Source organism: Acinonyx jubatus, chromosome B3, assembly GCF_027475565.1.
Source record: "Acinonyx jubatus isolate Ajub_Pintada_27869175 chromosome B3, VMU_Ajub_asm_v1.0, whole genome shotgun sequence".
Classification (NCBI taxonomy): Eukaryota; Metazoa; Chordata; class Mammalia; order Carnivora; family Felidae; genus Acinonyx; species Acinonyx jubatus.
The window spans coordinates 73,013,553-73,033,669 of NC_069386.1; the positions used below are offsets into that span (position 1 = coordinate 73,013,553).

Genomic DNA, 20,117 nt, shown 5'->3' on the forward strand with positions numbered 1-20,117 from the left:
CGCAGGGCTCGAGTTCCTATATCCAGACCAAACCCTCCAACTACAGGATCCTTTTTCTTAATAAATTTTATTTTGATAATTGTAAAAAGAAAAATCAGGACCAAAACTAAAGGCAACATAAAAAGTTCAAATATATACTCCTTATATAATAGAGATTTGTAATTTCCAGGCCCTCCGGGGGGAAGAGGGGCCCAAAGGGCAAAGGGGAAGTAGATAATGCCATCACACAATTCAGTCAATCAGAAGAGACGTTGGTAAGAGATCAGTGGGCCTCTGGACGTGAAGAATGGGAGAAAAGATCAATAGTTTTGCCACCCAAAACTTAGTCCATCTTGAGGTTAACATAGATATAACGGATGAACTTTAGGGAAGAAAAAAAGGAGATGGTGCCTAGCATGAGGAAGAAGACATAACCAGTGAGTAAGGAGTAGCCAAAAAACTCTACTGTCTGTACTGCCCCTGACATGTTGGAGCGCCGAGCATAGTAGAAAACCGAGTAGAGGAAGATGAAGAGCCCAGTGGAGCCAACACTCAGCACAGATCGCCACCACCAGCGGTAATCCTCCCCAGACAACTGGAAGTAGGTGAGCGCAATGGAGATGCAAGCCCCCACACTCAGCAGGATGGCAAAGACAAAGAAGAGGATGCCATACAAAGTGTACTGTTCCCGACCCCATACTGTGGCAAAGATGTAGTACAGCTCCACAGAGATGGCACTGTGAAGAGAAGAGAGGATACACAGCATTAAAGGGCTGTGCACTGCCAGCACAGTGGCCAGGTCAAAATCCAGCCACCCCCTCCATGTTACCGGGTCACTGTGGAAAGTGGGTCCACTCCACTCCCTGCCCTACAGTTCCTGGCTCCGTGGGGACTCTTTTACCCATGACTAGCTGTGCTCATTTCAAGAACAGCTTCCCTGATAGGTTGAGAGCAAGGATCCTGTCTGTTTTATTTTCTGCTCTATATTATCTGCCTGGCACTAGAGGTACTCAAAAAATTGGACAGGCAATCACATGGGCTTTAAGCCCCAGCTGGTGCCTGTGGACACTAAAGTCAGAAACCAGGAAGGCAGTGAACGGAGCAATGTCTTTGGAGAGCTTTATAAGTGAGCCACCCTCATCTTTGAGTTGATTTAAGCCGAGTCCTGCTTGGATACAGGGGGAACTATTTAATGATCTCTTAATTGTGCACCTGAACCAGGGATCATCACTCTTGTTGGGTCAGGGTACTGAGAAAGGCAGTTAAAGTTGGGAACCTGAGAGTGATGGCCAGAGCATAAAGGGAGGATACCTGAAAGGCAGGAAGCCTCCAACCGTCATGTGGATGAGCGTAGACTTGTACCAGGGCTGGGGCGGGATTTCCCGGGCGATGTTCTTGGTGCGACAAGGTGCATCAAAGGAGCTAGCGTTGTTCTTCCCGAAGATGCCTCCAATGACAGTAAGGGGGAAGCCCACCAGCAGCCAAACCGTCAGAAGCAGCAGGATGGTGGTGGCTGGCAGAGCCTGTGTCGAACCATTAGCCCAGTGCACTGAGTTCACCACACTCCACGTCAGGAAGAAAGGCACTGCAGGGATGGGCCCCCAGAAGGAGGGTCAGCTGTAGGAACATCCCTGGGGCCACCCACTCTGACTAGACCTAACAGGGAGAGAGATGAAGCATCCTGCTCCCAGGCTGACCTCCCCTTTTCACATCCCATAGTTCTCAGTTCCTTATCTTACCAACATCCCTTCCCCCATCCATTATCATTAAGGGTCAAGGCAGCTGTTACATAATGATCAAAGAGAAACACAATCCACCTGCCTCCCAGGGCTTGTTCTGCTGTAGCATTGGTGATTCCTAGCATGACCCATTCCTTTGGCTTAAGGCCCTATTTTCAGAAAATCCTCTTCAAACATAAATGTGACGGAGTATAAATCAGACACTCAAGATTGGGAACACGAAAGGTTCAAAATGCATACTACTACTGCTGCCTTTGAAAGGACAAGCTGGCTTGTAAGGCTAGAGTGGGGTAGCCGCCTGCAAATAAAAAAAAACAAACTTATTTTGGCGGGGACACCTGGGTGACTCAGTCAGTTAAGCGTCCGACTTTGGCTCAGGTCATGATCTCATGCTTTGTGGGTTCAAGCCCCATATCAGGCTCTCTACTCAGTGCAAAGCCCACTTCAGATCCTCTGTCCTCCTCTCTCTACCCCTCCCCCACTGATGCGTGCACATGTTCTCTCTCAAAAATAAACGTTAAAAAAAAAATTTTTTTTTTTAAGTAGGCTCTAAGCCCAGCACAGAGCCCAATGTGGGGCTTGAACTCACAACCCTGAGATCATGACCTGAACCAAGATCAAGAGGGGGACACCTAACCGACTGAGCCATCCAGGTGCCCCCAAAAAACCTTTTAAAAAGGGACTATCAAGAAATATGTTCAAGAAAGAGTGTTATTTCACTCTTAACATAATGGTTAAGAATACAGGCTCTAGAGTCAGACTGCCTGCATCTGAAACCTGGTTTGCTTCCTCTTAGGAGTGTAATTTCAGGCAAATTGCTTAACCAGCCTTCAATTTCCTCATCTGTAAAAATGGGGACAATATTAACTCCTGCATAGGGCTATTGTGGAGATTAAATGCGATGAAGGCATGCAGAGTGCTTACCATGCTGCCTAGAATATTTTAAGGACTTAATTTTTAAACTATGCAAAAGAAATGCAGTCTTGTCTTTTGAATGGTTTTCTTGTTTCTTTTGCCCATTTTCATTCCCTTAAGGCCTTACTCTAATTCTATCCCAGGTTCCATGATGTGTTGTAAGTTCCTAAACCCTCAGTCGCCAGGCCAGCCCACCAGGGAAAGGGCAATCCTCACCAGAGAAGAGGCTGGTGGTGAGAATGATGTTCCACACCCAACGCTCGCCTCCAATCTGCCGGTAGAAGTGGCTGGACACGTAGCCAGAGATGCAGCAGGTCAGGGCATACAACAAGATGGCTGCCGAGTTAATGGCCCCATGACGGTGCACATTGAACATGCCCAGCAGCGCCATGACAATAATGCCTGTAGGGTAGTAGTGGAAAGCCTGTGTCAGGTCTCCCCTGTCCCTTTTCTGACAACTTCAGAGGAATCATCCCCCTTTCTCCCAGACCCAAGGAAAACAATATCCCCTAATTCTGTTGTTCAGCAAACCCACAACTGAATATACACATGCTTGTTAAAGCCACCCACCCCTTAGGTTTGCCTCTCACCTTGGAAAGAAGAGAAGATCTGCAGATCTTTCCAGAACAAACCACCAACTTAGTTCTACCCCTTGAGAGAAATCCCTGATTAATTTTTATCACCTCACCAGTGCCAAGGGCCAGGAACTGGGCACCCACACCAAGCACAGCACAGAGCAGACCACGGTATGGAGGGAAGCGGAAGACATCTGTATGGATAATTTTCCAGCCATTGTCACCTTGATCAAAGTCATCACCAGAACCTGCAGAGGTAGTCTCCTCATCCAAGTTGTATCGAGCCAGGTCGTTTCGAAGCACACGCATGAGAATGACAGCCACAAAACCCACCAGTAAAAACACAAGCACCATGGAATTGATGATGGACAACCAATGGATTTCCAGTGTTCGGGGAAAGAAACCACTGTCATCACCACGGCGCCTGTCACTCCGACGTTCCACTGAAGTCTCAGACCAGCGCACGCTGTAGGTGTGGGTGAGGCCTAAGAACTCATCAGGTCGTAACCCATCTAAGCTGTGGGGCTTGACGTCCCGCACAGAGACATTGGCAAATATAATTCGGTCTCCGTGGAATTCTAGGTGGAAGTCCAGATGGGTCCAAAGCCCTATCTTGTGGCTGTGAGGCAGGAAGCCACTCTCCTCCATGTAGCCCACAAAGCCACGGATTGGCAAATCATCCACTACAAATTCAAAGTAATACAGTTCCTCAATGGCCTGGCGCAGTTGCTCCACCTACAAAGAGCAAGTCAGGAGTCAGATATGGCCTCCCCAGGCATAGTGTTAGAGCAAGGTTCCACAGCCTGGACACTTCTGACATTCTGGGCTGGATAAGTTTTATTGTGGGGAGCTGTCCTGTGCACTGTAATATGTACCATCCCTGGCTTCTTCCCACTAGGTGTCAGTAGCACCCCCCCCCCCAACCCCCTCCCGGCAATGACAACCAAAATTATCTCCGGACATTGCCAAATATCCCTTGGGAGACAAAATTGCCCCCTGCTGAGAACCACTAGGTTAGAACCTAGTATGCTGGGATTCTCCAAAACGAGCAATGTGACTTGACAGGGTTAAGGTGTAGAAAAAGGAGAAAGGCAAGGTGTCAGAAGGTCTGGAGTAGACTAAAGAAAAGTGCCCTAAGATAGGATTTGCTAAAGAAAAAAAAGCATCACAGGAAACATTAGAGTGTAAAGGAGCCAGTTAAGAAAGCCAAGAGGTAAGTATGGAAGGAAACAACTATATAGGAGTGATAGTTGGGACCTTATTACCAACAGAGCAGCCTGGAGTCCGGAGCCCTGGGCTCTAATATCACCTCTGCAATTCAGTATCCATGTGGTCTTGGAAAGTCACTTTTGAGCAAGTATGTTTCTTCCTCAACTGAATGCAAATAATACCACCTGTCCTGACTACCTGGTGGGATTGTAGTTAGAGTTAAGTCAGATCATTTCCATAAAGGTGCTATAAGACCATAAATTGTAAGACACTGTTTAGTCCCTGGGAGGGAGGGCTGACTTCTAGCCAATGTGGAGAGGCTGACCTGTGCAGAACTGAGCTGCATGTGGCACAGGATTCTCTTCTCCACATTCTCCCGAAAACGTATCTCGTACAAAGACTCAGCCATTCGGTCCCCATCCAACACTTCACCCAGGCTAAGGCTTTTGTGTCGTATCTTCTCAGGGCAGCAGACCGGAAGCTGATAGTAGTGGTAAGTCTCCTGAGGGTTGTGGTAGGGTCCCACTTTGTTGACATATAGAATGACGGGGTCACCGGCCTTGTAGTGTGTCACACCTTCCACCCCAGGCTCATGGCCTGTGCCCAGCAGCAGCATCAGAAGTGACAACCACTGGTAGCTCCAACTCCGCGGGTGCCCTAGGACTGTCATCCTTAAGGCAGCAGAACCTGTTTGGGGGAGTCCTGCAGTTATGGAAACCAACTCCTGACGCCCCAGGTCAAGTCGTTCGAACCGCTCCAATTCCTCCCCTTGGGTTCTCCAAGGCCTCCTTCGGGAGGCCGCCTCCCGACCCCCAGACAACACTGTCACACTGTCCTCCTTTGCTCTCCTGTTCTCTCAGTCTGGGGCCCCCCTCCCGCAGCCCGCCTGCCCGGGACCTCCCCGCGCCCCAGCCCGTTTCCATGGCAACGCCACGCGGCCTCGCACCTCAGGCACCTTCCCGCGGCCCCCGCGGGGTCCTCACCGCACGGGAAGGGCTGGCCGAGGCGGCGCCGCGGCCTCTGCGGCCCCGTAGCTGCCCTTGGGTTCCTGCCGGGGTCTCCCCCCTGAGCGGCGCGCTAGCGGCGGCCCGGGAAGGACCTGACGACCGACCTCCACGAGGTTGGCCGCCGCGGTGCCTGATCGCAGCGGCTGTTGCCACACCATACGGTAGACCGCACTGAGTTCAGTTAAGTGTTCGCCGACTAGCTTTCTCCAGTCGGGAGCCCGGCCCAGCTCTGGAGAGCCCGCAAGGCCCGGCTGGCCCGTCCCCCGGCGGTGGGCCCTCCCGGCGATCTGGAGAGCAGCCCGGGACACGTCAGTCTTACCACTTCCGCCTCACCCGCGGGGACCTCAGCCGGGCGGAAAGCTCCTTTTCTGGAGCCTAGTGGGGACCACGCCCCCGGAGCTGCGGCCGGTGCGCTGCTCCGCCGACGGTCTTTCGGGCAGGGACTGAGGCTGAGGCCTGGCTGTGGGGACGCGGACGCCACTTTGGGGTAAGAGTCGCTGCCGGGCCGCTCGCCCGTCCCAGGGAAGACTTGGGGGCACCTGCCGGCAGAGGCCGGAGAGCCGTGCCCGCCGCACGCGCCCAGTAACTGTCCAGGAAACGGAGCCCGGTTGGTGGCTGGGCCTACACCTAGTGGACGCCCAGGAGCATTTGCCGGCTGAACCGGTGGGTCTCGCCACCGAATGCAGGGGGCGAGCTCAGAGAGGCGGTTGATGGCCCCCATCCCGGGCGGAGGTGAGACTTTGGGCGTCGCTGTGCTGGGACATCGAGGGCACAGTACGTGCAAGTGTCCTGGAATCTGCATCTCATCTCACTGCTCCTCTTCCAACCCGTCACGAGTGGCCTCTCGCCAAAAAATAAATACAGAAGTAAAAATGTCTTCCCGAGGCTGTGCTGGAGGCCTCCCCGGCCAAATAATGACAGTCCCATGTTCGAAGACAGGCAAGCCTGAGGCAGGTCTGGTGCGGAGACACGCAAAGAGACAGGGTGTCAGCCCTTTTATCGGGTGAGTTGGGCAGCCTGGCAGGGTTATTGTTAAGCTGCAGGCAAAGAATCTTGGCATACGTTCGACTCTTTCGGTGTTCTTGTTATTTACGTGTGTGTGTGTGTGTGTGTGTGTGTGTGTGTGTGTGTGTGTGTGTGTGTACGCGCGCGCGCATGCGTTTGGGCTTCTCAGTTTTATATTGCAGATTACTCTGGAAAAGTTTACCCTTGCCTGTCTTGGCTATTTTAAGGGTATCTGCCATTGGGAGAGTTTTGAAGCTCAGACCCAGGGGCAGTGACTTCCGTTTGGCCACTTGGGGGCAACATGTAAGGATGCAGATTTAAGGTTCTCTTTCCCTGGGTAAAGAAATAGTGCCTCACCTCCCTGTAGGAGGAGGTGAGGTTCCAGGAAGTAGGGGATTGAGTTTTTTAGATAATCAGTGGATTTTGTAATTAGAAAAGTAATTTAGAGAAGCCAGAAACCTGGGACTCTCTCACTCCCCTGTCCCCAGGGGACATCCTCTTCAGATCAGTGCCACCAAGCCCCCCCTGCTTATTTCCTGAATATTTTCCAATACTTGCCCTCGTTGCAGCTGCCTTGGTTCAGGTCCCACCCTCTCTCACCTAAATTACCATGATAGCCATCTTGCTAGTGTCCTGGTCACCTCCCAACTTGGATCCATTTTCCATACTGCTGCTATAAAGATTTTTTTTAAAATGTGTCCTATTTCCAGCAACAGTGGTTCTGAAATCTTGGTGCTCATCAGATTGAACCAAAAGCTTATTTAAAACATAGAGACCTGGGTCCCACCAAATCAGGATCTTAGAGGAGGGGGTGACTGGTCATTATTTTTTAACAGGCTTTGATTTTGACTAAAATTTGACCATGAGTACATAGGATAAATTCTTAAAAGCTTGGCATATGAGACCTGTCAGACCTGGATCTTTACTTCTCCAGGTACATTACCCTTTTGGAACCCTGTCCTGTGTTCAAACTGGAATCTTGAATGTCATGTTCTCTCAAGTCTACAAGCTTATGTAGCTCCTTTTGCCTAGACTGCCCAGTCTACCATTCCCTTCTTACCTGCCTGGAGACTTCTAACAGTGCAAATGCTTCCCCTATAAAGCCTGCTTTTACATCTTCCAGTCTTTGATTATAGCACTTTACCTCACTGGACTGTTATTTTACTTATGTGTCTGTCTTCCTTGTTAATTGCTAACTACTCACAGGAAGACTAAGTTATACATCTTGATATCCTTAGCAGTGCTTTTGTATAAAGTCAGCAGCTTAATACATGTTTTTCAAATGAACTGGTTTACCCCCTGCACAATGATAACACAGCTGCCACCAGGCTGCCCAGCCAACTATCCAGAGGGTGGGGCTGTGTGGCTCTCCTTACCATGGTGTGCCCTGGACAACTCATCTTGGTAGATCGAGGATGTAGATTAGGCTTCCAACAAACTTTGGAACCATCCTGCCAGCAGGATCAGCAGGCTGTCAGTAAATAGGAATTTACCAGTAGTCTATGGCATAATCTTTTGTTGGGAGTTGTTTTGCTTTGGAAGATAGAAATGTGATTCTTCCCTTGTTCTTTCCTGAGTGCCACTCCCCACCCCACCCCCCCCCGGTCTTAAATCCAGGTTAACCCTTCAATGACCACAATCTCTGTCATTCCCTGCAACCTGCATTTTTCTAGCTTGTCTTCCTTACCCATGCAGCTTAGATTTGGCATTCCATCATTTCAGCCACATTCTTGACTGTGTTCTTGATGCCTCTCTTCCATTATTGTTTCATTCCAGCTGCCAAGTGAAACCTTAATCTTGGGTTCATATTCAAGAACTGTCAGTATTCAAGCACCTATACCCAAGATGAATCTTAACATTGTGTTAAAATCGTGTGTCTATAAATTGTGTTTTTAACCTCAGTTGGACCCCCAGTGCTGCTCAGTGATCCTGTTCATTTTCCAGATCAGCTCTCTTATTCTGCACAACCCATTCTTCTCAAACCTCTGACTTCATCTCCCTCTTCTTGCCAGTTGACCTCCCTGACAGCCTAGTGGGAGATGCAAGCAGAAAAAAAACACAGGCACTGTGACAGAGAAAGTATTGGGGCTCTGGGAGCACCCAGGAGGGAGGAACATCCAATTTGCTCTTGAGCAGTTGGTAAAAGTGTCCTTAAAACAGCTTATGAGCTAAGTCCTGAAGGGAGAGTAGGGGTTTGCCAGACAGAGAAAGCAATGAAGGAAAAGTAATTCTGTTTGACTGTAGCATTGCATGTAGGTTAAAAGATAAAATTGGAGAAGTAAGCAGGGTCAGATATATAAATATGTAAATATAAATATTTAAATATATAAATAAATATATATATATATGTGTATGTATATAAATTTGGACTTGATCCTGAGGAGAATGGGGAGACACTGAATTGTTTTAAGTGGGCATAAAATGAGATTTACACCTTGGAGTTGAGGGTGAAGACTGGAGGGGAGCAGAAAGCTTGCCAGAGCGATCAGTTGAGAACTGAAAGAGGCTTCAGCTAAGGCAGTGACAGCTGCTCCGGGAGCCTGAAACATACTGTTAAAAATACTTAGGAGGTAGAAGAGACAGAATTTGGTGACAGATTAGATGTAGGGGCCGAGGTAGAGGGAAGGGTCCAGGTGACATTTGGGTGTGTGAACTGAAAACAACTAGTATAGAACTTACAGAAAGAGGAAACCTAGGGCAAGAACATACAGACTTCAGTTTTGGACATGGCACGTTGAAGATACAAACATGTCCATGTGAATCCAGCAAGCAGTTGGATGCTGGATCTGGAACTCCAGAGACATCTGAGATAGACAAGATTAGGAGCAGTCAGAATGGATGTAATAAATAAGGTGTTGGGAATGGGGGAGATCCTAAAGGATGAGGACATAAGACCTATGGTAGAAACTTTGCGGTATGATTAAGGGACAGAGAAGATAAGGCTCCAGTGAAGTGTGAGGAGTGGCCAGAGGGATAGGAGGAATCCTACAGAATTTAAGGTCATGGAAAGCAAGATAAGAATGCATTTCAAGGTTCAGAGGTAGAATCAGGTGGAATCTATTCCACCCTTTCAATCCGAGTGATCCTTGTAATCTTGTAACTGTCTTTACTGGTGTAAAGCTATGGAAGTGATGCTTTGTGGTTTTGGAGCCTAGGTTTCAATTGATCATACAATTTCTGATTTTTTTTTTTCTCTTGAAATTCAGTGCTACTGTGTGAAGGAACTCTGGCTAGTCTGCTGGATAGTGAGACCATATGCAGCAGAAACAAACGATCCCAGCAAAGATGAGACCGCTGGAAGAACCACCCAACTGAGCCCAGCTCAACTTGCAAAAAAAAAAAAAAAAGGTGGTTGTTTTAAGCCAGAAAAACATTTTAAGGTTAAGATTCCTTAGAGTATGTTTCTACAACACCTTATAATGCTCTGTAATATTCTCACACGTGGGTTTCTCATGCTGGATAATAAAACTCTAGGAGCATAGGGTCTCTATTGGTCTTATTATTTTATCCCAGTACTCAGCCTGGTACATAGTGGGTGCTCAATAAACATGAATGGTTGAAGGGATTAGATCTATGGCGGGGGCAGGCAGGGTGCGGGGAGTCTCACCAAATTGCAGAAGTTGCCTCTAGGAATATGTTCCAAAGTGCACTTCATTCTCAAGTCTTATGGCCAGTGGTGGAAAGAAGGTGAATTGTGATGTATGTGGAACATGGGACCTTGAGGAGTTCCGTAACCAGGAGGAGAAAGAAGTAACAACAGCTAGTGGAGACAAAAAGAACTGCTTCTCCCTTCTTTCCCCTCCACGTTTCTAGTGAGAGTTGAGCCCAGCATCCCAGACTTGTGTGACTATATAGGCAAGCTTTCAAAGACTAACTTTACTTTGGTACCCTAGCCCTCATGGCTTTCTGAGCAGATAATAGGCTTTTAAGTAGCAAAGCTCCCTGCTCTCAGAAAGCCCAACACCATGCGGAAGGGAGACACCCTGGAGGTAGCACCACCCACCTCAGCCTACCGCTCTGTCATGGAGGAGTATGGTTACGAGGTGGGCAAGGTCATTGGCAATGGCTCCTATGGGACGGTTTATGAGGCTTACTACACAAAGCAGAAGATCATGGTGGCTGTCAAGATCATCTCAAAGAAGAAGGCCTCTGAGGACTACCTTAACAAGTTCCTGCCCCGTGAGATACAGGTTGGAAAGGGGGCTAGAAGAGGGAACTGGTACCAAGCTCATTAAGACTTCTGGGCATGGTCTGGAGGGGATAGAGCCAGAACGCCACCCCCAACCCCAAATCGGTGAATGTCTTACTATGCAGCAGGAAGATGACTTGATACAAATTCAACCTCTTTCCACCCACCCACTCACCTCCAGCGCCTCACAAAGTAAAAGTACAAAGCATAGGGTCTGCCCACAAACCACCAGCCCTCTGGGGTTTAATCCTGCTGCAAAGTTCTAAGTAGGCTAGCAGCAGGACAGTAGGAGGGCTGGGAGCACAGCCAGGGTTCTCCCTTCCCAGGTTTGATGGGTCCCTCTTCTGGGGCCAGGTAATGAAGGTCCTGCGGCACAAGTACCTCATCAACTTCTATCAGGCCATCGAAACCACATCCCGAGTATACATCATTCTGGAGCTGGCTCAGGGTGGTGACGTCCTTGAATGGATCCAGCACTATGGGGCTTGCTCTGAGCCCCATGCTGGCAAGTGGTTCTCCCAGATGACCCTGGGCATCGCCTACCTGCACAGCAAGGGCATCGTGCACCGGTGAGGGCACTGCCACCCAGGCTGGGGCCTTTGGGCTCTCAAGGGGGTTTTATGCATATTTTCCATTTTCTGCCCTCTTTTTCCCTCCCTTGGCCTTCCTCAGTTATCTAGGCCCATCCATCCCCTCTATTTTAATTGTCTGGTCAAGAACATATATGTAGTACCCACCGTGAACACAGCACTCTGTGAACTACAATGATGAGCCCTCGCTGGTCCCCAGGTACCATCCTCTCTCACCTTTGGGCTCTGCTCATTAACTCCATGGTTCCGTCCTCTCAACCTTGTGTCCTCATAACGGCACCTGTCTCCCACTTTGCCTTTTCCATCTCTGGCCTCTGACCCCTGCCCTTCAGCTCCTGGTCTAATACTAAGCCCTCTCCCCAGCCTGACCCCCAGCCTTTCTGCTGCTGGTAGGGACTTAAAGTTGGAGAACCTGTTGCTGGACAAGTGGGAGAACGTGAAGATATCGGACTTTGGCTTCGCCAAGATGGTGCCTTCTAACCAGACTGTGCGTGGTAGCTCTTCTTACCGCCATATGAACTGCTTTACCCACCTCAGCCGGACCTACTGTGGCAGCTTTGCTTATGCCTGCCCGGAGATCTTGCTGGGCTTGCCCTACAACCCTTTTCTGTCTGACACCTGGAGCATGGGCGTCATCCTCTACACTCTAGTGGTGGCCCGGCTGCCCTTTGATGACACCAATCTCTTAAAGCTGCTGAAAGAGACTCAAAAGGAGGTCACTTTTCCACCTAACTACTCCATCTCCCAGGAGTGCAAGGTGCTGGCTCCCCCAGGAGGGCTGAGGCCTCAGGGATGACCCACAGGGAGGGAATACCTAATGTAGGCCTCCCCACCCTGGGGGAGGCTCTTCCCCACCGTCACTGTCTCACACTGTAGCCCCTGCCCCAGAGTAGTTGGTGGGGAGGGAGCTTAAAGGGCCATTCCTGGGCTCCACACCTTAGATGTGAGTGATGAGCTGGTTTCAGCAGGATAAGGCAAGGATTTCCCCCCTTCCCTTCTGCTCCAGGGAGTTACATGCCAGGCTCATCAGGATAAAATCAGAGCCACACCCCCTTTTACCAGAGTGGTGTGATGGGCTATCCTGCTTCTCTCTCAGGTCCAACTGCTCATTGCCTGTGTGGCACAATGGGAGGCAAGCTCAGCCAAGACCTCTCTCTCCCCTGCCCTAGAACCTGGTCTTCCAGACGCTATGCCAAGCCACCAAGCGTGCCACCATCCTGGACATCATCAAGGATCCTTGGGTGCTCAAGTTCCAGCCTGAGCAACCCACCCATGAGATCAGGCTGCTTGAGGCCATGTGCCAACCCCCCAGCACCACTAATCGGCACCAGTCCTTGGAAATCAATACCTAAAAGTGGTTAAGGGAGGGAGTTGAGAGAGGAGCAAAGCAGGAGGGTCTGGGGCTAACGATCTTTTCTACCAAAAATAAATCTATACCTGATTTAGTTTCATCAGCTGGAGTCAAAGACACTCTTTCCTCAAGGGAACTAGCAGGGAACACTACTGAGTCCAAGAGGTGGATTTCTAACCAGTCTGTAACTGGTCATCTTGACACCTATTAAAGTCAACACTGTAATTCAGTATATAGCTCACATGTGGCTCAGGGGGAGAGGGTGCTCAGATGAACATCCCTTTCGGGAAGTTTCATTATTCTAAGTAAATGCTTATTATTACACATCTCTGTGCATTCTAAATGTTCAAGCAGTGGGGCAGAGGCCCTGGTTGCTGTTTGGCCATGGCTCTCCCTGTTTATAACCAAAGGGATGGCATTATTTGCTCTTAGAAATGGGTATCAGGATGTGTGAAATGCCTTGGTTTCTTCTCCTTCCTTCAAATGCCACCTTAACCACGACTGAAACGATCCGAGTGAATCATGCACACTATTGCTCTTAGAAACAGAAATGACAGTTCAAACCAAGCCTGTTAGCTATGGGTTCTGAATAATGGAAAGCTCCTTGCTCCTTTATCCCTGTATTCTCCCTCCCTGCCCTTGAAAATGGGCTTTGCAAAGGGAAAATGAGTAGTAAGTCATGGGGCTGTCTTGGCAGAGGCCTGACTGGGGGAAAGAAATGAGAGAAGACTCAGAGACAGCTCCACATGGTCCCAAGATAAATAATAGGTGGCAGTTTAACCTTAACCTCAGCACCAGGCAACTCTAGGACAAACCAATGTGAAAGATGAAACAGTACATGCCTGGAACATAGTAGGTCAAGATATTGTCAGTGCCCACTTTCTCTATGTTCCAATGCCCCTTCTTACTCCCACTATGATTCGTCGCTTGAAACAAAGCTCCAAAGACCAGGGAAGAGTTTCAGGTGTAGATGAGGCAGTATAAACACTAGGGTTCCATCTGCCTGATTTTATTGGGAACAAGGGCACTGTAACTGTTATCAAAGAGAAGGAAGCCAAGGGGCTCCTCTTGCACCAACATTCTCTTTCAGAGTTGAGCCAGGGAGGGGAGGGCAACAACCCTTTTTCAGGCAGGGTCACTATCACCCTCAGCAGGACCCCCCCAAAAGGCTACATTCCTTTGCTTAGCACTTGGCACTTAAGGAAAAGAGACCAATGAAGTCAGCGCCAGGAAAACAAGCCCAGACACATCAGGACACCCACTCAGCCAACTGCTTTAGTTCTTCTTCATCTTCATCCGCTTTGGGAGCTTGGGGGACAAGGATACCCAGAGAAAGAAAGAAGTATTAGGGCTTTGGCAACGTCAATAATCCCCTGCTGTGACACTGAGAGTCTGCTGAAACATCTCTCCCTCAGCAAAGAACGTAAAGGTGTGGTCCTTCTGCTTGCTGGGCTGCTGCAAATTCCCAGAGCAGCTCTGTACAAATTGGGAAGATGTGCTTCTTTCTCCCAGCACTTGCAGCCCCACACCAGGGTACACAGCTTGCTGAGTGAGGCAGAGGCTGGACTTAGTCTTCATTCCCCCTCAGCCAGGTACCCTTATGCGGTCAACAACCTGTGCAACTGTAGCAGCAGCCCTCTCTGCCTGGCTCCTTTGAGGCAGGATGTAAGAAGAATATAATCTTTCCCCATATCTATCCCACCCTCTCAAGTCCTTGAGACAAGAGAATAACCCTGAGTACCTGGCTCTTCAGGTAGATGTGTGGAAGGTACACCGGGCAGTTTGATGGGGGGTTCTTCCTCCTTGTCGCCTACATGTAACAACTCCCGGGCCAATTCCTCCTGCTCCAGCTTCTCTAGCTCCTCCAACAGTTCATCCTGGACATGGGACAAGAAGACTGTTAAAAATGAAGAAAGGAAATGTCTACTTCCAAAAACATACCATTTTTGAATCCCCCTCCCAAATTTGCCCCACGATTCTCTTGGGCATTCCTTCCGGCTAGTCTCATGCTTTCTCCAATATTCCCTGACCCCTTGCTCCAATCACCTCATCCACATCAAAGCCCACAGGCCGAGAAATGGCATCTGAGATCTGCTGGGCCACCTCCTGTTGTTCTGTAATGTCGGCCATCAGTTCATCCACCTTGTCAATGTCCCTGAGAACAAGATACATAGCTATGAAATCAGGCAACAACGCTCCTGACTTTCCCATCTTGCATGGATGAAAACCCTCTGTGGCCTCAGACTGATAAATCCATGGCTATCAGAAGTGATCCCTGGGAAATTATGTGGAAGCAAGTCTGGGCTGAGAATTGGCAAGAAGCCACTTTGGGGAGAATAGGCTGTACTCCTCTTCCTGAAGGATCTTTAAAAATTAGGAAAATCCCTCCTTCTCTGTCTGCCCCTCTCCAACTCACACTCTTACTTTCTCTCAAAAATAAATAAACATTAAAAAAAAAATTAAAAAAAAAAAAAAGGAGCACCTGGATGGCTCAGTCAGTTGAGTGTCTGACTTCAGCTCAGGTCATGATCTTACTGCTTTTGAGTTTGAGCCCTGCGTCGGGCTCTGTGCTGACAGCTCGGAGCCTGGAGCCTGCTTCCGATTCTGTGTCTCCTTCTCTCTCTGCCCCTCTCCCACTCACACTGTTTCTTTCTCTCAAAAATAAATAAACATTAAAAAAAAATTGTTTTTAATTAGGAAAATCCTCTTTCCTCCCTAGAATGCTTCAGCCAGCAAAGAGATCTTCCAAGAAGCAAGGAGACTGACAGAGGTCTAGCTGTCACAGACATCTATAAATTTACATTCTAAGAGGTTTTAAGATTCAAGAGAACATACCAAGCTACTTTCCCCAGTGCCTGGGCCCCCTGCTTCCCTCCCCCCGTACCCACATGTCCTGGTAGGCCTTCTTCATGCCTTGGGCAGCAAGCTCCATGGTCCGAAGCACTTCTGCATTGGTGGTGGCATTCTCAATGGCCTCACGCTGAAACTCCAGGGTAGATAATGTCCCATCGGTTTGTGCCAGCTGCTGTTCGAATCTTTTCTTCCTCCGCAAAGCCTGTAGGGCAGCTGACCCAGCCCACACCCTGAGCATCAGAGCCAGAAGCCCTTATGCTTCCCACCTGGGCCCGCCCAGTTGGCACCTCTCCCCCATTACCTCTCTTATTCTTGGTCCCATGCTTCTTGGCCATTTGTAGCTCCTGTTGAATCTTCTGCTCCAGAAACTCTTGTTTCTTGATCAATATCTTCTCTGTCTCCTTCAGTTTCTGTATTGCCTCTTCAGGGGTTGGCCCCTTCTCCTTCTTCCCTGGAGTGCAATCAAGCAGGCCCATATTGTATGGAGGAAATATATTAGCCACCAATCACTGAGCGCAGAGTGTGTGCTAGGCACCTGTCTTACTCTTAATCCCAAAATGACTATAATGAATATACTATCTTCACTTTACAAATGTGAAAAACAGGCATATATGTGTTAAATAATCATTTGTTTAAAATCACAGCTAGATAGAATTGAGCAGGAATTGAAATGTGGCAGTATGACTTCCAAATCCAGTATTCTTTGCTATTTCAAATTGCCTTTCGGGGCGCCTGGGTGGCTTAGTCCGTTAAGAGGCCGACTTCAGCTCAGGTCATGATCTCGCGGTCCGTGAGTTCAAGTCCCACGTCAGGCTCTGTGCTGACAGCTCAGAGCCTGGAGCCTGTTTCAGATTCTGTGTCTCCCTCTCTCTGACCCTCCCCCATTCATGCTCTGTCTCTCTCTGTCTCAAAAATAAATAAACGTTAAAAAAAATTAAAAAAACAAAAAACAAAACAAAAAACAAAAAACAAATTGCCTTTCAAGTCATTCCCAGGTTTCCCCCCCAACCCCCGCCCCCGAGAAGTTTTAGGTTCACAGCAAATCTGAGTGGAAGATACAAAGTTCCCATATACCCCCTGCTGCCACATATGCATGGCCCTCCTATGAGCACATCCCCACTGGAGTTTGGTCACTTTTTATAATCGCTGTTCCACTTGCTGTCCTAGGAGATGCCCAAGGTCCTAACTCCACACCCTCAAACTGAATGAAGTACAGGGGGTAGAGAAAAAAAAAAAAAATCTGATCTCCATTTTCCCCTTCATCTTCTGCACTTCTGACAGTAATTAAAATTAATAAGGCAGGCCCTTGCCTGCTTAAAATCCTTTCACACTCTCCATTGCCTGCAAGATAAAATCTAAAACTTTAATGAGACATACAAGGCCCTTCTTAACCTGGCCCTTGTTCACCTCTCCATCCACACTTCTACTTTCCTTTTCTTCAGCTGGCGTGGGCATGTGCGCGCGCGCGCACGCCCACGCACACGCACACACACACCCACCAGCCAGAACTCCTCTTTCCCCTAAGTATTACTACCATACTCGTTCCTGCCTGTTTTGCACACAGTTACCTCTCCCCTGGAGTACCTCAATTCTCCACCTGGCATACCTTACCCTCTGGATCACAACCCCTCACGCCTCTTCTGTGCTCCCCCTCGTTTTTAGGAACATCTCCATCATGGAGTTCCCACACTATTACCAGTTTTTGCTGGTCTCCCCCCACCAGATGGGAGTTTTAAGTAGACAGTCTTTTTTCATCACCTCGGATTCCCCCCTCGGGGGGAGCACCAGTGTTTTGGAAAGGACTAGATGATGACAGTCGGAAACTCAACTCCCCAGCCTAAACAGTGGGGACCCTCCATTCACTTTCTGGCCCGACCCCGAGCTCTTCTCCCTGGGGCGGGGGAAGGAAGACAGCCAGAGCCAGACAGCCCGACAAGGCGGGGCCTCCTGGCACGTGAGGAGGCCTGGGCCCTGGACGGGGTCTTCGCGACAGCCGGGGGCCATGGCCTTCCCCACACCCCCTTGGCCAGCACCACCAGCCCACCGGGCTCACCCGGGCTCACCCCTCCCGAAGAGTCTGCCGAGACCACTCATCTCCACCACCCTTGCCTCTCCTGCCTCCTCTCCGCGGCTTCTTGCAACTTCCGCCTGGCTCCCGGGAGGGTGCGGTCTCATCGCTCAGAGACCGGCCTGGGCCAATCCCTCCAAGGGGCACCGCGGCGACATCATCAACAAGAGCCAACGAGGCCACTTCTGCCACGTGACCCGAGCCACCAGCCCCCAACCCATTCGCTCCTCTTAAAGCGGCCGCTCCGTTTTTGATTCTTTAAAAAGGCCGCCCCACCCCCACCCCCCCAAAAAGCACAGTATTTGTTTTCCTGAAAGGGAATGTGCAGGGTCTTACATCCCACTTCTTGGGGCCAGTGGAAGAGTTCTCCCGGCCCTTGACAGAGTTCAGGAATTGGGGCGCGGATGGTGTGAGCACAAGGGGGCCACAGTCGGGTGTGCCACAAGTTTCTTTGGCAGAGCCGGATGAAGTCTAATTCCACTCGCTCTGGTCTTGGCACCTCCGAAAGGCCAATGCCGGCTACAAAGCTAGAAAAACAAAAACCAGCCAGAAGATTTCTGTCACACACAAACATACTTTAATAATTTACAAATACACCTGAAAATGCCTTCATGATTTCCTTTCAGTTTTATGCTTCAAATGAGGCTCATCCACAGGACTGGACCTCAGGGCCCAGCTTGGGCCTTTGCAAATGTCTCCAGTCCCTGACTTAGGGTTTGAAGATTCATTCCATTCTGGACATGAATGCAGGTAACTCCTAGAAAGAAAAGAAGCCACATTTCATCAGGCCTGTTGTTACTCTCACCTTTTTTGGGTGCACCCAAAAATTGCATGCAAGCTACCCATCCTGGACCTATCTATCTAACCGCTCCTAGGAACTTTCTCCTCATTCCCCAAAAGGCTAATCTCACCACTCTGTACCCAGTTTGCTGACGTCTAGGATATTCCGCTTCTCGTCATCAAAGAAGATCATCTGGGAGAAGACAACTCCTGTCTTCTGCTGCAACCTGTGCAAGGCGGGGCAGGGGGTGACCACACTGGCTTCTTAGCTCCTGCAGCCTCTCTGGCCTCCCAGCTTCTACCTTATCTCTGCATACCTCTCAAAGTGGGTGACCTTGCTGCCTGGGTAGATTTCCCGATGAACAAAGTATCTGTCAAGGTCAAAGAGCTCCAGTAGCTGGTTGGCCCCTTCAATCTCCCCTGTTCTGCAAAAAGGTGTAATAATAGATGGGATCAGCAGGGCCAGGGGCTGCAAGCCAAGTTATGTTTAACCAAGGGGAAATCAACTTGCTGTTTTTCCAGGATAAGTAGGCACCCTCGGTCTTTATTCGATTCCCTAGGCTTCCCGTCTGACACAGGCGGCGCTAAGCCAGTCAAGGTTTAATAAATAAAAGGCACAGGAAAGGGTACAATTAGAAAAATATGCAAATACGTGCAAATCTGCACCGCCAAAGTTTTTGTAGCCAAGGGGTTACACGAGACGCCTCCTCATGCATGCGTCTCTCAGCATGAGACCGACAGCTTTTTTTCAGTCGCTCTCCTTACCGTGAAGCGGCCGCGACGGGTACCTCAAGGCCCTGCAACCTTTCCAGGACGTCACGCACCTCTGGATACAGTCGGACCGTCTGGCCCCGCCTATCCCGGACGGCCCCGTCGCTGGAGGGCGAGAGCGCGCTCAGCGGAGGCCGGCCCCGCCTGGACCCGGCCTCCCCGGCGCCGCCTCACCTGCCCTTGTGGAACGGGGGGTCTACGTGCGTATCCACCCAGAACGGCCAGAGCGTGTAATCTGCGGGAGGACGGAGGAAGGGCTCAGGCTCGGAGCGCGCAGGGCCCCGAGAACTGCAGCGGGGCTTTGGGAAAGGAGAGCACGCCGCAAATCTCCCCGGGCCGGTTCCTCACCCAGATCGAAAACCACCAGCTTTGGGAGCCGCGTCATGACCGACGCTGGCAGGCTGCGCGATGCGAGGCGAGGCCTTGCGGCTGCAAACCGCTCCTCCTGCCTTAGAGAAACAGCGACTAGAGCGTCGCCGTGCGGAGCTGCGGCCGTGGGTCTGGAGGCCGCGCAAGAGCGCCTCCTGACGGCGGAGCGGGGGAAGGACTGTAGCTAAGTGCCCACGCCACCCCCCACGGGACCGCAGTGGTCCATCTCTCCGAGACACCTTCTTCCCTTTCTTCTCCACCCAGCGTGGCGGGAATCGGCTAGAGACGCCAGGGAAGGGAGCCCTTTTATCCGACACCGCTCTCATTTTATCTTCCCAGCTGAGACCTAAGTTATGCGTAGCTTTGTCACTCACTCTTCACTCAACCTTTCTCCGAATCCGCCTCTCTCCAGAATCCAGAGCCCTCCCCCGCATTCCAGCCATAAACATCGTAGTGTCTGTGAAGCCCTTGAGGCTTCTTGAATCGGGCCCAAATGGCCAGTAGGGGTACAATGGGAGAGAATTCACTCTCCTGGTTTCTACTACCTACATCAGTAGTACACTGGTAAATGTGTAACAACCAGTTTGGGGGGAGGGGCTGATTTGTATTGTTTGGCTTCTGTAAATATTCCTATCATGGCCAATTTCAAGCTACAAGCACGAAACCAATTATGGGGTTGGGAAGAGATGACAATAATTAGATCTCCTGAGCTGATAA

General features: G+C 49.9%; 4 protein-coding genes across 14 annotated transcripts; 1 reads left to right on the forward strand and 3 right to left on the reverse strand.

Annotated features, from left to right (window-relative positions):
* Positions 1-48: 48 nt before the first annotated feature.
* TM9SF1 (transmembrane 9 superfamily member 1) lies at positions 49-5,670 on the reverse strand. Of its 3 annotated transcripts, none has more exons than XM_027065465.2 (6): positions 5,529-5,670; positions 4,743-5,104; positions 3,322-3,943; positions 2,850-3,035; positions 1,291-1,564; positions 49-716 (listed from the first exon to the last, which is right to left on the reverse strand). In XM_027065465.2, the coding sequence occupies exons 2-6, from the start codon at positions 5,085-5,087 to the stop codon at positions 323-325; spliced, it is 1,821 nt and encodes a 606-aa protein (XP_026921266.1). In that variant the 5' UTR covers positions 5,088-5,104; positions 5,529-5,670; the 3' UTR covers positions 49-322. The 3 variants fall into 3 exon arrangements, with proteins under 3 accessions (XP_026921266.1, XP_014941653.2, XP_014941652.2); XM_015086167.3 differs by having other exon boundaries at positions 5,401-5,535; XM_015086166.3 differs by lacking the exon at positions 5,529-5,670 and adding an exon at positions 5,364-5,514.
* An 84-nt stretch (positions 5,671-5,754) lies between these two features.
* On the forward strand, positions 5,755-12,659 carry TSSK4 (testis specific serine kinase 4). Of its 5 annotated transcripts, none has more exons than XM_027065469.2 (5): positions 5,755-5,911; positions 9,636-10,619; positions 10,973-11,187; positions 11,572-11,965; positions 12,378-12,659. In XM_027065469.2, exons 2-5 carry the CDS (start codon positions 10,395-10,397, stop codon positions 12,558-12,560), a joined length of 1,017 nt encoding a protein of 338 aa, XP_026921270.1. In that variant the 5' UTR covers positions 5,755-5,911; positions 9,636-10,394; the 3' UTR covers positions 12,561-12,659. The 5 variants fall into 5 exon arrangements, with proteins under 5 accessions (XP_026921270.1, XP_014941700.1, XP_014941698.1 ...); XM_015086214.3 differs by having other exon boundaries at positions 5,769-6,427; positions 11,602-11,965; XM_015086212.3 differs by having other exon boundaries at positions 5,777-6,427.
* Positions 12,660-13,517: 858 nt separating this feature from the next.
* On the reverse strand, positions 13,518-18,054 carry CHMP4A (charged multivesicular body protein 4A). 4 transcript variants are annotated; one of them, XM_053224316.1, is made up of 7 exons: positions 17,817-17,957; positions 17,476-17,614; positions 15,714-15,863; positions 15,448-15,625; positions 14,606-14,714; positions 14,301-14,436; positions 13,822-14,104 (listed from the first exon to the last, which is right to left on the reverse strand). In XM_053224316.1, exons 2-7 carry the CDS (start codon positions 17,585-17,587, stop codon positions 13,971-13,973), a joined length of 819 nt encoding a protein of 272 aa, XP_053080291.1. In that variant the 5' UTR covers positions 17,588-17,614; positions 17,817-17,957; the 3' UTR covers positions 13,822-13,970. The 4 variants fall into 4 exon arrangements, with proteins under 4 accessions (XP_014941670.1, XP_053080292.1, XP_053080291.1 ...); XM_015086184.3 differs by lacking the exon at positions 17,476-17,614 and having other exon boundaries at positions 13,518-13,867; positions 17,817-18,054; XM_053224317.1 differs by lacking the exon at positions 17,817-17,957 and having other exon boundaries at positions 13,518-13,867; positions 17,476-17,701.
* MDP1 (magnesium dependent phosphatase 1) lies at positions 18,035-20,114 on the reverse strand. 2 transcript variants are annotated; one of them, XM_027065473.2, is made up of 6 exons: positions 19,380-20,114; positions 19,206-19,266; positions 19,026-19,136; positions 18,578-18,685; positions 18,402-18,487; positions 18,035-18,237 (listed from the first exon to the last, which is right to left on the reverse strand). In XM_027065473.2, exons 1-6 carry the CDS (start codon positions 19,414-19,416, stop codon positions 18,146-18,148), a joined length of 495 nt encoding a protein of 164 aa, XP_026921274.1. In that variant the 5' UTR covers positions 19,417-20,114; the 3' UTR covers positions 18,035-18,145. The 2 variants fall into 2 exon arrangements, with proteins under 2 accessions (XP_026921274.1, XP_026921272.1); XM_027065471.2 differs by having other exon boundaries at positions 18,392-18,487.
* Between the last annotated feature and the right edge of the window lie 3 nt (positions 20,115-20,117).

Bases quoted from the DNA above. Each gene is read 5' to 3' on its own strand.
- TM9SF1 (XM_027065465.2), bottom strand. From the start codon at position 5,087: ATGACAGTCCTAGGGCACCCGCGGAGTTGGAGCTACCAGTGGTTGTCA. The intron at 3,944-4,742 runs GTCAGCCTCTCC...TGCTCTTTGTAG, and splicing joins TGCAGCTCAGTTCTGCACAG to GTGGAGCAACTGCGCCAGGC. The intron at 3,036-3,321 runs GTGAGGTGATAA...ACTACCCTACAG, and splicing joins GTTCCTGGCCCTTGGCACTG to GCATTATTGTCATGGCGCTG.
- TSSK4 (XM_027065469.2), top strand. From the start codon at position 10,395: ATGCGGAAGGGAGACACCCTGGAGGTAGCACCACCCACCTCAGCCTAC. The intron at 11,188-11,571 runs GTGAGGGCACTG...CCCTCTCCCCAG, and splicing joins AGCAAGGGCATCGTGCACCG to CCTGACCCCCAGCCTTTCTG. The intron at 11,966-12,377 runs GTGCTGGCTCCC...CCCCTGCCCTAG, and splicing joins CCATCTCCCAGGAGTGCAAG to AACCTGGTCTTCCAGACGCT.
- CHMP4A (XM_053224315.1), bottom strand. From the start codon at position 18,054: ATGTTTGTGTGTGACAGAAATCTTCTGGCTGGTTTTTGTTTTTCTAGC. The intron at 15,864-17,816 runs GTAAGACCCTGC...ATTGCACTCCAG, and splicing joins CTGGCCCCAAGAAGTGGGAT to GGAAGAAGGAGAAGGGGCCA. The intron at 14,105-14,300 runs GTACTCAGGGTT...TGCCTCACTCAG, and splicing joins ACATCTACCTGAAGAGCCAG to CAAGCTGTGTACCCTGGTGT.
- MDP1 (XM_027065471.2), bottom strand. From the start codon at position 19,416: ATGACGCGGCTCCCAAAGCTGGTGGTTTTCGATCTGG. The intron at 19,137-19,205 runs GTGAGGCGGCGC...CTCGCCCTCCAG, and splicing joins CCCCCGTTCCACAAGGGCAG to CGACGGGGCCGTCCGGGATA. The intron at 18,686-19,025 runs GTAAGGAGAGCG...ACCTTTTTGCAG, and splicing joins CCCGTCGCGGCCGCTTCACG to AACAGGGGAGATTGAAGGGG.